General features: G+C 41.6%; 1 protein-coding gene across 7 annotated transcripts in view; it reads right to left on the reverse strand.

The window, feature by feature from the left end:
• Positions 1 to 3517: 3517 nt before the first annotated feature.
• Positions 3518 to 15072, reverse strand: part of st3gal3b (ST3 beta-galactoside alpha-2,3-sialyltransferase 3b) — a 45671-nt gene continuing 34116 nt past the window's right edge. For all 7 annotated transcript variants that reach the window (XM_051394372.1, XM_051394473.1, XM_051394590.1 and 4 more), the window contains 3 exons: positions 11989 to 12135; positions 9885 to 10031; positions 3518 to 7009 (listed from right to left, as the gene is read on the reverse strand). In XM_051394372.1, coding sequence (XP_051250332.1) covers positions 6920 to 7009; positions 9885 to 10031; positions 11989 to 12135 — 384 coding nt within the window. In that variant the 3' untranslated portion in view covers positions 3518 to 6919. The remainder of the gene's footprint in view (positions 7010 to 9884; positions 10032 to 11988; positions 12136 to 15072) is intronic.

Raw genomic sequence — 15072 nt, forward strand, 5'->3', positions numbered from 1 at the left:
TCTGTGTTCTCTTCATCCAAAAGGTGCCTTTCAGTCTTGGGCCTGTTCCAACTTTAAAAGTTTGTTTTCACTTTTCAAGTGGAAACTCCCTTCATCCAGCACACTGTCCAAAGCCCTCAGGCTAACTCTGTGAAACAAAGCCAAAGCTGTGGGACAAAGTCGTACTGTAGCTGGAAGAACAAAACAGTGAACTCCATAACAACGCGTTTCCACATTAATGCAAACAAGCGAATGCAGCGCAGATAAATCTGAAGTAATGAACATTTTATCAGAGCATTTCAAAGCTGCGTTCCTGCAGGCGTCCTCCAGATTTCTTGTATCACTGTTTATATAAACAAATCATAAAGCAAAGTGTCAGCATATGGCTTGATTAGAGGCATTATTATGGGAATGGATAGAGGGTGAGCAGGGTACACAACACGGAAACTACAACTGTGTGCAGTGGTGAAACTTACAGTATGTCACTCTGGCCTCAGTCTTATCTCAAGGAAGTACAGCTGAAATGAAAAGTTGAATGATCAAACATTAATCAGGGACAGTTTTGATAATCAATTAATCATTTAAGTAATTTATCAAGCAGCAAGACTGAGAGTCTACATCCAAAGTAGCTCTGTGAGGTTGTCCCGAGGCATTACAGTGCTTTGAGCCAAATGCTAACATGCTCACAATGACAATGCTAACGTTTTCTAGCTAAGACAAACACAAAGTACAGAATAGGCTGATGAGAATGTCATTAGTTTTGGACCAGTTACAATTTTGACCTGATGGTGGCACTAGATGAAAAGTGAAGGCATGACCAAAGTCATTAGGATTCATTATCTGGAGACCATGAATGTCTGTATTAAAGTTTGTGGCAATTCAACTAATATTTAAGATATTTCAGTCTGGACCCCTGTCACTGTCAACTGTAGACCCCCTGAGCCTGGTTTACATCAATCTGAATTTAGTATTTTTAGTGAGAATTAAAGTTTGTCCTTGATCTTTAGTCATACCACACGATCTTCATCACGAGTTTGTCCAGTCGTCATGGAAATGTAGATTTGAAAGACATTTTAAATTTAAATCGCTGAAAAATTATCTCACCACAAGTGTCACCATTTAGTGTCAGACTCCATCTGCTCGTAAAGATCAAGTTAATATGACCCAAAAGCTCCAGAACAACTACTACCAAAAGGTCAATTTGTCTGCCAACATGATTCTCTGAAAAAGATGGAAACAGCCACAATTTCATTAAAACGGGGAAAGCTCCTTCTGTTGCCTGGTTTTAATGATCTGAGTCAACCACAGGAAGACTAACTGATGTTCATGTGCATCAGCTAATGGGGATCCTAATAAAATAAAATCAAAATCAAGTGATATGACTGTAAGAAAAACAGTTACTAAATGGAGCCTGTGGTGATATTTCTTATTTTATTCTTTTTGTTTTGGACCGTTGGATTAGACAAATATGAGGCAATTTAAAGATAATAGTTTGCATTCTATGACTTTTTGATGAGCTACTTTACTGTTTTCTGAAATGTTTTTGGTCTGAAACAATTGATTGAAGATCAAGAATGATGAATAAATGGTTGGATACAAACAAAAGATTGTATTAGCATGAATAAACACAATATTGTCAGATCCATTCAGGGCTCCAACAACGATGACATTTATTTATGTAATGCCAAAGTAGTATAAAAATGTATTTGTGCTTCCTCCTTATACTTCATCCTAAAGGCCTCGTAGCGGACTATGCAGCAGGACAATCAGAAACATTTAAAACAATGTCTTGCCATGTTTTAACAATCCAATGTCACCTTTGAAATGTTTTGTACCCTTCTGAAATTATACTAATCTACATTCACTAGAAATGATGATGGCGCACTAGTTTAGATGCGGACAGGACGAGAATAAACCCTCAGTCCCCTTCAGTGACACGACAGCCCTGTAGGTGTGTCACATCCAGAGACAAAGGTAAACTGACAGTATGTAGGACACAGTGTGGAGAACAGAATGTTGTTTTTCCCCTCATCTCAGCTGACCCGACATTAAGTAAACAGAGGGGGGGAAAAGGGTGTCCGAATGGGTGTTTTCTCTCCCCATTCCAATTCTTTTTACGAGGAGTTTAAATTTCAGGCCCGGGGGTCGTGGCCCCTCCGTTCCAATCCTAGTGAGAGGAGGTGGGGCGGGAGAACCTGTCGCCGAGAATAAAAGGCCCGTCAACTGAAGAGGTGCAGGCGTGCTCATACCCCTGTCTGCCGGACCAACAGGAACGACCGCCTTCAGCCGGCCGGCCAGCCAGCTGCCTCGGGGAGATCCCAGGTGGCAAATATCCTCCCTGCTGCGGGGAGGGAGCATTCGATCCCACCCTGTGAAGGTCAGGAAATCTGTCGAGTCAAGAGTAGCCGGAGTGAGGAGGTTTTGGTGACCGGTGAGGCGTGACTTGTAGGGGCCCAAAGTTTCTGGCACCCCATTAACAGCAGGATGGGACAGTCCTGCGGCGGTTTAAGGGGCCCTCAGCGTCTTGTCCTCTTTCACCTCACACCAATACTGACTTACAGCAGCCACAGCTGGACAGCCTGCTCTCGCTCGTTCTCAGCAACGCTCCTCTGGTTTATGGTGATGCTGCGGTACGTGAAAGTGAGTTTTATGGCTGCAGCTGAATTCTCGGTGTGTATTTGTTGCGCGGTGTGTGTGTGTGTGTGTGTGTGTGTGTGTGTGTGTGTGTGTGTGTGTGTGTGAGTGTGAGTGAGAGCGAGAGCAACAGGTCTCGAATGGGTCCCTCACGGCTATAGCAATGAAACAAGATCTGCCTCAGAGTAGAGCAGGTGAAGAGAAAGAAATACACGGTGCAGAGATGGGAACAGACAGCATAATAGAAAGACTGGTGGAAGGAGAGAAGAGGTGAGGGAGAAAAGCGAGAGGGACACAGAGTGGGACAGACATAAACACACACGAGAAGAGAAGAGAAGAGTACATTAGGGAGGAAGTCCGGTGGATGGAGGCTTGAAAAATGATTTCCTCTGGCTCTGCAGGTAGGAGATACAGAGTACAGAGCAGCAGAGGAAATCCCCTTTCTCCACACTCCTCCATTGCATCCCTCCTTCATCTTTACTGTGAGCTTCCTGCAGTTTGTAACCTCTGAAACACACTAAGTGACTCACAGACAATATAATACCTGATGTATGCTGCATAACATGAGGCCCCCTCATCTATAAGCAGAGACTGTGGCTGTGAAGGCTACACTGTACTGTAAAAAAGCCATCTGCAAAGACATTCAGGCCACCCGCTGTCACACTTTGACAAAAGCAAGGAGGAAAAGTACCGTCTCTTGAGATAAAACAGAAAGTAGACTAAATACATCAAAAATATTTACTATATATATATACTGAAAATTCACAGTGTACAGAAATATGTATATACAAAAAGACAAATACAAAAACAAACAAAAAACCACTGTTTTGCTGTTTGGAAAAAAATATATCCAGTTGCTCCACAGAAGCAGTCAAAAGATGCAAACAACATGCACAGGCAAATATCCATTACAAACGTATTTATTGAGTTGCAGAAAGCCATTTAGGACTGTATATAAAAAGAAACAGTAACACTTTTGATCACGTTTGACTTCCCACTGATTGTGATGAAAAAAAAAAAAAAAACAGGATTCATAAATATGATGAATGATAAAAGCGAATACATTCGGCTTTAATAAGAAGAGATTATCAGAAGAGGTGATTTGGGTCCAATCCATTTAAACTCCACCACCATTTGTTAAAATTCAAAACCTAGAAGAAAGAGGAAAAAAAGAAAAGAAAAGCTCTCACTCCAACTATGGATCTGTTTAGTCTCAAAGCTTTAAAGACCATACTGGTGGTTTGGTGTGTTTCACTTTAGCTTGCTGACTGCAGAGTGCACATATTTACATTATTAATGACCCTATTCCAAAACATACAAGAAGATTTTGATTGTTTTTCCGACTTTCAAGCAGCTGTCAAATGATGTCAGTACACTATGACAATCTTCCTTCAGCAAAACCTGTTATACAAAATCTATGACCCATTACAATATGGTCTTGCGGTGGTCAGCAGGGACCAATTTCAAAGTCTCACTTGCTAGTGCATTCAAAGATGTTCCAACATTTAAGCATTAAAAAGGTACCCAATGGTTTAGCATTGCTCTTCCATAAATCTGGGGGTCTGAAGAGACAGATGCAAATAAAAAAGTAAAAAAAAAAGATTAAAATATTAGTAGCAGAGAGCAAGATATGCTAACTCAAATTAGCCACCATGGACAAAGAAATAAGGGAATTTGTTAATTTCTTGCATTAAAACAGTTTCTGTTAAGCAGCCAACACTTAAACTACACTTGTGTGTATGTCGTTCACAAAACCAGCAGTATGAGGCTTCAAGTCTTCCTAGACTGTATATTATGTATATACAGCACACATATGAAATGGACTGGTCCCAAATCACACACATAGAGGAATGACCTGTCCTGACCTGGAGCTGATCTTACATACTGGATCAAGCTGCAGTTACTTTCCCATGTCAAACTCCTCACTACAGTTTCCAGGTGATGAGGTGTAAGGCACTGAGAGCGCCTCGTGATAGTGCAATGGTCAGCTGTTCCCCTGTACCTTTGCTCTCACAAAAATAAAACACAAGTCCTTAACAGGGCGGAAGTTTCCAAAAAGTGATCCATTCCTTCAGTCCCAGCGGAACCGCTCTGACTGGACTGGGAAGGACACGTGGCTTCACGATCCCAGCAGAAAAACACTAATCAAGGAAAGTAACATGTGATGAAGCAATGAAACATGCAACAAGAGCAGCTTACTGATTGAGTTAACTCTCTGTGTGTGTGTGTGTGTGTGTGTGTGTGTGTGTGTGTGTGTGTGTGTGTGTGTGTATGTGTGTACAGTAAATATGCACTTCCAAATGAGAAGTAGAAACAGAAAATAGGGGGAAATAACCTCATTGAATTGTCAAAAGTTGATAAAAACAAATGTAAAACAAAAAAACCCTGCGTTGATAAAGCAGGGCTGAAAATGCACCATCACTGTGTATAAGCTGATTATCGCATACATTTGATAAGATGACAAAAAGCAAAGTGACTTTTGGACATTCTCATATCGTTCTTTTTTGGGGGGGGGGAAGCAAATGTAATGATGTTATACTGAACCTTTGTGCAATGCATTGTTAAAATACTGAAAAATGTGGCACAACCATCATCTTCTATGTGTCCACTGTAAAAAGAAGAGCACGTGTAACATAAAGCACAGAAATAATGGCTGCCGACTAACATTGAACACTGAGCCAATTCCAAAACAGATTCTGCAGTGAATTCACTGCTTCTGCCACAAACTTAAAAGATGCTGCAGTCTCTGAGGAAGCACATGGTGGTGGATTCGAAAACACAAATTCAAACATTTGTGTTTTATCTGAACAGAAACAACAGGAAGCAGGCCTGCCTGTAACCAAAAGGCTGGGAGTTTGTAACAAAATAAATAATTAAGCTAAAAACAAAAATATATATATTTATATTCTACAATCCGAGATTCCACCATTTACCGAAGAACAAGTAAATCTGCAGCAACAGGAGGTTGGAAAAGGGTTCCGACATACAGAACCTGCAGGACACGTTACTGTATGTCTACACTGTAGCCTGGAGGCTCACAGCTGATGAAGTGATGAAGACAGTACCGTGACATGAATGAACCTGGAGGAGGAAGGATTTACAAAGAGACAGGGAGAGAGAGATGCAGTGTTTCAATCTAACTTTTGGGCTCACCTGCGAGAGCTGGTAAACAAAACAAAAATAATTTAGACTGACCAAAATAATGAATATACATTATTCCTGATACATGGTTTCAATGTTATTCAGTGAGGACAAAGTTAAAATCAATATTTTAAAACAAACAGATTTAGAGGTTTTATAGAAAACTTATAAACACTTTTAAATAATTTTTCTGTATTCAGCTTTAATTTGGATCTGTCTGATCTCTCAGCCACAGGGGGATAACTAACCATCCAGACACCAGAAATACACACACAACCACTCTGTGTAGAGCCAGCTTCACAAGCAGGAGGAACCTGGTTTATAGAGTCACTAATAGAATTCCCTTACAGACAAAATACTTCAGAGGAAATTGCAATAACTGAAGTCTGTATATTAGTAAAACACTCGAATGTCTCAAAGTGATACCACTCTGAGTGGAAGGTGATCCTTGTTGATTTATCTACTGTCATCTGGCTTGGCAAGTGTTAATTTTGGACCCTGGACAGACAGTAAAAAAAGTGAATAAATGAATGGACAAACAGGAGGCGGAGGGTGGGAGTTGGAGAAGAGGGGTGCTGCAGCTTGTTAAAAAGCACAGTAAAAATCTTTGATATTTACACTGAGGAAAGTGAATACATTCAGGCAGCAAAAGGAGAGGACGACGACCTCTCCCCTGTACGAGGTACGTTTGGCACTGCTAATACTCAACCCATCCCCGCACACGCTCTGTTACAGTCCTCTTTTCATTCCTTCTCCTCTGTCCCTTCGTTGAGTTAGCAAGTCGAGATAAATGTCAATATGTCACCTCTGCTCTTCCTATTCCTTCATGTGATACTTTGAGTGGGGGGTCGATGTGATAAATGATGAAGCATGGGGCCGGTAGAGCTTTCCTGCAACGGACTCTTGATCCCCCCCCCGACTCCTCATCCTCCCTGCAACAATCAGCAGGAGTCTTTGGTTCAGAAGGCACATGTGTGCATCTCTCCACAGAAACTTTCCTGTATCTTTTTTTTTTTTTAAATAATCTCCTTTGATATGAAAACCCAGACGGTGTGCAGGCCACCCGGGTTCTAAGGGTTCTTTCTCCCAGAGTCGATCCACTTCCCCGCTTCCTATTTAGTAGTCCTTTGGGGAAGGCAGAAGGAGACTGTGGGTGGGTGTAAACTCAGATACCGTTGGTCAGGTCTGTGATGACGTTGGCTTTCACCAGCTTGCGGAGGAACTCCTTCTCCTTGGATATGTTGTGTGTCCATGACTGTGGGAGAATCAGAAGAAAACACTAATTCAGAGTGATACACAAAATAACCCACAATCAGTGTGAGTATGCACTAGTATCTGAGAGCGCTTATTCCCAAAAAATTGCTATATGCACTGAAACCTGTGGGTTAGTTTAGGATTTTCGTACTCCCAGTGTCTACACGCGTGGGTGTTCATGTGTGCATATATATGTGTGAAGCCACACTGGGTCAGTTTTCCTCCCTGCTGTGCTATGAGGATTCAGTCCAGTGGGCCGACATGTAATCAGAGCCGGCGGTTCCTGTGTGGTGCTTTGGGATGCAGAGACTAAGGAACAGCCAGAGAGCAGATGAAGGAGGCAAAGGGTGGGGGAAGAAACATACAGGAGGGAATAGGAGGAACAAAATAAGTGGAGAGCTACAGGAGGTTGGGCCCTGCAGCTGCCTCTGGTCTGTGCTGCTGGTTCAAGGCTTTCCTACAGGCCTGTCTGGGTCAGACCTCCTACCACTATGTGATGGGTCACAGCAGGACCATAAGGAACAATAAGTTACAGTTTCATTGGAAATCAACATAGGAACAGGGCTGTAAGTCCAGTAAAATATATATTTGCAGTCAAAAATCATGTTAAAGTGATCTTTAAATGTATTCTTGAAAACGAAAAACAGTCCTTTAGAGATGCATCTCTAAATCAGAATTTTTGATTTGACAGCTGAGCCAGCAAAGTGACAGAGACATTTCCAGGTACATGTCTAAGCTATTCAATATTCTACACCTGGCTATCTGATGATATGACCAGTGACAATAGAATACCAATAAGTTTGAATTGAAAATGTAAATTTTTGGGTTCAGGTATTTTCTATAAAACAGATATTAGAAAAAACTTGCAATTGAATTTAAGCTGGACCTTAACAGTCTGTCCACTGTCCTTTGGGGCACCAGAAACCAGCTGTACATGCAACACTGACATATTATCACCAGACACCGAGCCACATGTAATTTGGGGTCACGTTTCTGGCCTCCTGATTAACTCTACTTTTAGGTCAGTTTTCCTCTACGACGTTCTGGGAGGGAAATATCTGGCTCTTCAACTGCTAAATGCTCCACTATGTTCACCAGCTAGTCTCTGACTTTGTCTGTCTGCTGATTGGTGCTAGGCAGGTAGCGTACAGTGGATTTATCAGAGCCGTTTTGGTTGAAAAACAGGTGCTTGCAGCAGCTGGAAACGAGGTTAATGAGAGTTAATCAAAACATTCAAATTGTGGGCTGTAAAACCAAAACAATGAGCTGAAAGACACCAAAAAGCTCTGTACAGCTGCAGAGCCAGGTGATAAATCTTGTGTGTTTGTCACTATGAACGAACCGGCTTTAACTAAGTCAATTTTTCACTAAGTTTGATTAGCTCTGACATAACGTGTCTCATACGCCACAGCAGGTGACCTTACTAGTCCCACATTGTCTAAAGTGATGTATGTGACATTTTATGATCAGTTTTTGTGTATCTTGTCTTTCCGTGGAGCTTTAAAGCATCCATCCAGATAGGAAACAGGCTCTTTCTCCAAAACAGTGGAATAATACGTGGATAATTTCACAGCTCAGCGTCCACGTGATTCCAGAAAATCAAACAACTCCAGGGAGCAGCAGTGGTTAAGAGTTCCAAACAAAAAAGCCAAAAGTATTCCCATTAATTAGCCATGTGTGGTTGATGATGACAATGTTGATGAAGATGATGATAATAAATGCCAAAGGTTCACTGGGAGTTTAGACAAAGGTTATCATCATACTGAGCTCATGGTTTACACACGTCAGCACACTGGTGACATCTTTGATTCCACTGGGTTTTAGTGTAAACAGTGAGAGGAAAACTCGACTGATGGAGAAGAGAGATCTGTCATGAGGGCGTTTAGAAAATGATTATTCAAACGACGCACTAACAGTTAGCATGCAGTGGCTGATGAAAGACCAATGCCACTTCAGTCTGGGGAAATTACAGATTTAACCTTTTGATGATTCCATTCTTCAGTTTTCTTTTTTTTCTGGATTATGACAAGTTTTTAATGGTAGAAGGGTCGGTACAACCTTTATGCACACTCTGATGTGAAATTACACTCAATTTTCTTTAAAGCTCCAGTGTGTAACATTTAAGAGGATCTATTGTCAGCAATATTTCTACAGCATCCCAGAACGGACAAACCAAACACTGTCTCTAGATAGATACGGCCTATACACTTGGAATGGGATAGTAAGGTGAGGGTATTCCAACTACACTGCCAAAAAATCCACTGGACTTTCAAGTTTAAAGCAATATAAAGTTCTGAAAGAATGGCATCCAAGCCAAACGAGAACATTTTAACTCAAGTATTTACAGTTTTAATAGCACCAAAGACCCTGCCATTAAAGACTCATATCTTAACACTCTGGTTTGTCAGAGTACAAGGAGCCAATCAGCACAAGTCCTGAACAACTTATCCAATTAGAGCAACTCAACATTTTTTAATACAAATACAACCACTGAGAGCAGTTCAATGCATGAACAATTCTTAGACTATTATTAAAATCAGAGTATATAGCAAACGCTTTTTAGTGAATGTATTTTGGCTGTTCACCTCCCCTCTTCCACAGCCACAGGTGGCCCCTGCTCAAAATTACAGTTATTTGTTTCTTCAGTTATCCTTCAGTGGGCGGAGCGGGAAGGGAGCCAGAAAATACTGTTGTCATTATTTGGAGGGAGAGAATGTCACATCAGATTTCATTTAAAAATCTGGTCATTTAAGAGTGCCTTGATCTCTTACAAATGTAGAACTATGTTTAACACAAGAAAGGGTTTTTACTTCGGTATCTCAACCAAACACACTTATGATTTTATGTATTGATGTAAGTGCTGTGCTCAGACGCACCTCTTTAATGGCGGACATCTTGACAGTCTCGTAGTAGTGCAGAGGAGCATGGGGCTTGTTCATGTCATAGCCAAAACCCGCCACCGCCACCTCATCACAGTTATGCAGTGCCATCGTTATAGCAACTGTTCCCAAAGTTGGAATGTTCTGTAAAAAGAAAAAAAAGGGCGGATTAATATGGACAAGACCATGTGCTGTATTATCATTTTCAGACATTTTTTTGAACTGATCATAGTTTCTGACACTAGCTTAGAGACATATGTCCACCCCTCTCTCGTGTATCTGCGAGCCTTGCTCCTTTGTACCTCTGTCTTTGTTCTGCTCCACTGCTGCTAACTGACTTTGAGCACTTGGTGATTAACTATTACCTTTAAGACACGACCCCTGCAGACCCCTGCTACAACACAGTGATCTACAGGGTTGAACTGTGCTTCCTAACCGCCTTGGGCTGCCCCGTGATCTGGGGGGTACAGGGGCTGTCTCTCTCTCTCTCTCTGTGTGTGTGTGTGTGTGTGTGTGTGTGTGTGTGTGTGTGTGTGTGTGTGTGTGTGTGTGTGTGGTGTGTGTGTGTGTGTGTGTGGTGTGTGTGTGTGTGTGTGTGTGTGTGTGTGTCAGTGTTGGAGAACAAGAGGGGGGAAAAAAAGTGTGTGCATTGGAAAAAAAGTGGGTGCAGAAGAAAGAGTGGAGGGAGGCTCCATTTAAATCATTACCCTGATTTGCAGCCCTCAGGGTAGGTGGAGCTGAACCAGCAGCTGGCCAACCCCCTACTGCGTGTTGTAATACAGATTAATTTACACACACACACTCAACATAAACACTAGTATAACAAATAGACCTCCTCATTAATTTCCACATACATAAACATAAACTACAACGGGCAGAAGACATGGAAGTGTTCAAGGGAAAGAATGTGCCAAATCATACAACTCTGCAGCCTGTACTGTATGAGACAGCACTACAAACACTCAGACACAAACATTAAATGTGCACACACAAATGACCAACACGCTGTCTCTCACACAGAGGCCAGATGCCCACATGTTGAACACATGTTGCAGAGCGGAGTTCATGCAGGGGTGTTCTGGTGGAGGGCAGAGTTTCGGTGATAAAATCCTCATGTCCTCTCCAATTCCCTGACAATATCCCCCTCCACTTACCAACAAGGCAGACATACACACAACTCAATGATAGATTAATATAAACAGTCTTGTTCATAGACAACCATGTACACACACACCAACTTAACTATAAATGCTCCATGATTATTACTTCATATTTGTCTGCTCTGTACTCTGGTTGCTGGTCAACTAACACTTCTACAACAAAATATTCTCTGGTCTCTGGTAAAGACCTGATACAGCAGTCTCAAGTCCAGACAAATATAATTAATGAGCAAAGCGCATACATCCATTTCTAACATCAAATAAAAACAATACAGTGCTGTAGAATTCAGACTGGACCATGGTTGCAGGTTTCGACATTTTCGCAATGTCAACAAGGAGAAATTGTTCGGTATTTCCTCTTAATCTACTTTCTTCTCTCTCTTCATCTTGAAAATGGTGGACATATGCTGCAATTCTGAGGTACAGAACCTCCAAGAAAGCCTTCAGGTAAACAAGGATTCAAGTAAAATACAACTGAAGAGCAGAAAGATGGTAAAAAAAAAAAGTACATAGCTTGGGTCTGGCCTTAAATGACTCCAGAAACAGCAGATTATGTAACATTTGTATTTTTTCTTCCATCCATTACTTAAAGACAACTGTGCAATGCAGGGCACAGCGCAGTCACCATCTAACCTTGACTTCAGTGTAGTACTGGTACTGATATTGATCATTTCAGTTTTTCTTGGGAATAAATGACAGCACAATGTCTGTTTTAACTCTTCAGGATCCAGATTTCTCAGTTCATTTGTTTCCATTCAAAACCACAATCTAATGTCTGCGTGTGTGCCCTTTTCATGATTTGGTCATATTAACTGTGAACTCAATCACTTATAGTATAAACGCAGATCACTTATTGCTTTTTCCCCTCTTTCTGTGCACATTTACAAAAGTTGACAAAAGACAATCATGATATTGTAAGTGTGTGCCTGTGTGTATCTTACCCCTTTGCCCATTAGGCCGTTGTTGAAGGGCAGACCTATAAACTGGAAGGCAGCCTCCTGGATGAAGTAGGGATTGAGGATTCTTATCTCAGTCGGCTCCCGAGGCACATAGTGAGCCACTGACTTCCAAAAACCCTCTGTGCCCCTCTGAGGTAATGGCAAGGAAACAGAGCAGAACATAGACAAAAAGAAGGGAGGAAAAAGAGAAATTGAAGAATTAGTACTTTTCATCACAAACAATGGGCTGTTGTGCATAAAACACAAAACTGACATTCACATGACACCTCCATGATGGACAGCCAACGGCAATTTACCAACCCAACATCAAAGTGAGATTATCCTCTGTAACACTGACATAAAACACAGAAGCCAACCAGAAGTCAACCAGAAGCCAGACCCCATACAAGCACTCATTAGGGAAATGGCTTTTGGGCCTTTAATAGATGAAGTCAGGGTGAGGGGCTTGCAGGACATCAGTAATTACGACTTCTGGTAGGAGCAGAATCAAGCAGTGGGTGAGGAGGGCAGCTGCCCTGGAGAGCTTTAAAAGCCCCCCTCTTAAAGGTTTCATTAGTTGTAGGGAAAAAGGTTAATATCAGTCGCTAGGAAAACCTATCAGAGAACCAGCTGAATAATATTATGTGACTCTGATTAAATGCTTTTGTTCAACTCAGTCATACCAGAGCGACTACTGAATATTAGGAAACTGAGACACAAACTCACAAAAGGTACCCTTGAAAATGATAGCCAATACGTCATACAGATTAATACTCATAGCCAATTCTGACTTCTCAACTAAATCTAATTGACAAGATTACACCTCCAATAAATCAGCCCCCTTTACAGCATTACTTCTAATGATCAACCAAAGCAGTGCGTGATTGACTTGCCTGACAGTGCAACTTCCTTAAAGGCATGAAGCCAATAGGGTTGGCAGATGTTAATGGGAATCACCTGTTCAAATAGCCAAGCACCCGCCCGTCCGCCTTTGATACAGCAATGCATGGCTCTGTGTGTGTGTACTTGTGTGTACATGTTTGTGTGTGTGTTGGCAGAGGCAGTAGCAACAAGTCTTCTGGCTTTGTGGCTTCAACACTGGCGGCTCTTTTTGAACGTGGGCCCGGCTCTGTGCCTTCGGCAAGCTGTAACAGGAACAGCAGCTCATCTCTCCTGTCAACACAGCTTGTGTTTGCCAGGAATCTATTTAGCAGCGCTGTTTGGATGTGAGCGCGTCTGTGTACGCTGAATAAAGAGAGTGATGCATTTTTTTCTTTATTCTAGGAAGGAGAGAAGCTAATGACACACAACACACACCCCTCACTTTAAACAGCAAAGAGCTGACATGTACATAGACACAAATGTCATGGGGTGGGGATCTCTTTGAACATATTCAGACAACCGGCAAAGTACAGGTGGCTTTGAGAAATGTAAGTATGTAAGGATTCAAGACTGTGAGGAGGGAGGGGTTGTGGGTACTGTTATGAGTTTAAGAATGTGGGAAGTTGTTTACAGGAAAGGTCACCAACTCAGACCTCCGCCAGATAGGATGGACAGGACAGGGAAAGTGAATTATAACACTGCAGCCTCACTTAGCTCTCAAACTACTCCAGAAGAGTTGTAAAGTGACAGCAATGAAGACTTTGTGGGATGCTACTGGGTATATAACGGTGATAGAAAGAGCTTCAATAACAATTCACCAAGTCTTATCTGGTTCAGTAAAGGTTCAAACAAACGTGTAATTTATGAGCAACAGTCATGAAATATTGCTCAAAGACGGTTAAATATGTGCAGAAGTATGACTCAAAGCTCAAACAACTGGCCCCCAGGGAACAGGATGTGGCTTTCTTTGTGGACTGACCACTAACCTCTACGTGAGTGTGTATTAGTTTGAGAAGAGAAACATTGCTGAGCCAGTAGCATTTGATTGTGGACAGGAGGAAGCTGCAGAGCGGTGGCAAATTTAGCATACATTTTAACCTGGTTGAAGGTTTTCTTTAACGAAAGAAAATCTGCAAAATAAAATGCAAATGAATGCACATTTCCATCCAGTGCTGTGGAGTTGGGTGCATCAAGATCGGTTGCTGGTGCAAATTCTCCAGTCATGTGTCCTTAAACAACAGCCCAACGAGATGAGTGGACATTTAAGTTACTTCTTGTACATAACAACTTATTCACTAAATCTGTTTCCATTGCACTTTAATGCTTTCTGCTTTTATGGATACACCAAGTTTTCACCTTCAGCCGAGCTAGCCGGCTTATTCACTCGTGTTTTTTTACACGCAAAAATACTCAATAAAACATGTGGATGGAAATACACTTACTGAGTATCTGCATATCATTTAACTGTTTGAGCAAACACAACGTTTTTTTTCTTTATGCCTTTATTTGACAGAGAGATAGCTGGAGAGAGACAGGAGAGGGGGGCAGAGAGAGAGGGGACGACATGTAGCAAGGGGCCGCACCCGAGCCGCCTCGTATATGGGTCGTCAGCTCTACCGACTGAGCTAAACGGGCGCCCAAAACACAAAGTTATACACATCTCAGCCAACTAAATATTTCTTAGAGTGAAGACGCTATCCATACTTATGACATTTGAAAAGCTCATACAGACTATTGAAATCAGCATATGGGCTAACTTTCTGTCCGCAGTTAGCAGTCCCCTCCCTCCTCCCCACAGCACCACACTAAAATTCTGCTGCCTGCCCATGAACATGTAGAGAGGACTCCCTCTTTGTCGAGTTTTCTCTCCAGATTGGATGAAGTGGAAACGGGATACAAGATGGCTGTCAGAATGTGTATGTATTTTACACTTACTTGAAAGAATTAAGAAAATATCGATTACAGCAACTTTATAGAGGTGAGCATACTGAATTTACAAAGCTGAAGAGAAGACTTGTTAGTTAAGACTCTTTTAGTGGAATGAATGCCAAATTGGTTTAATCTGCACTAAAGCTACTTAATATCTGAGTAACAAGTGCTAATCTGACACAGTAACTGTGCTGTATTATAATATTAGTTGCATGTTTAATAAAGTAAACATGGCTTCCCAGACAGATTTCTAGTTAATATATTTATAACCGTATA

The sequence above is a fragment of the Dicentrarchus labrax genome, unplaced genomic scaffold (genome assembly GCF_905237075.1).
Source record: "Dicentrarchus labrax unplaced genomic scaffold, dlabrax2021, whole genome shotgun sequence".
In the NCBI taxonomy this organism is placed as follows: domain Eukaryota; kingdom Metazoa; phylum Chordata; class Actinopteri; family Moronidae; genus Dicentrarchus; species Dicentrarchus labrax.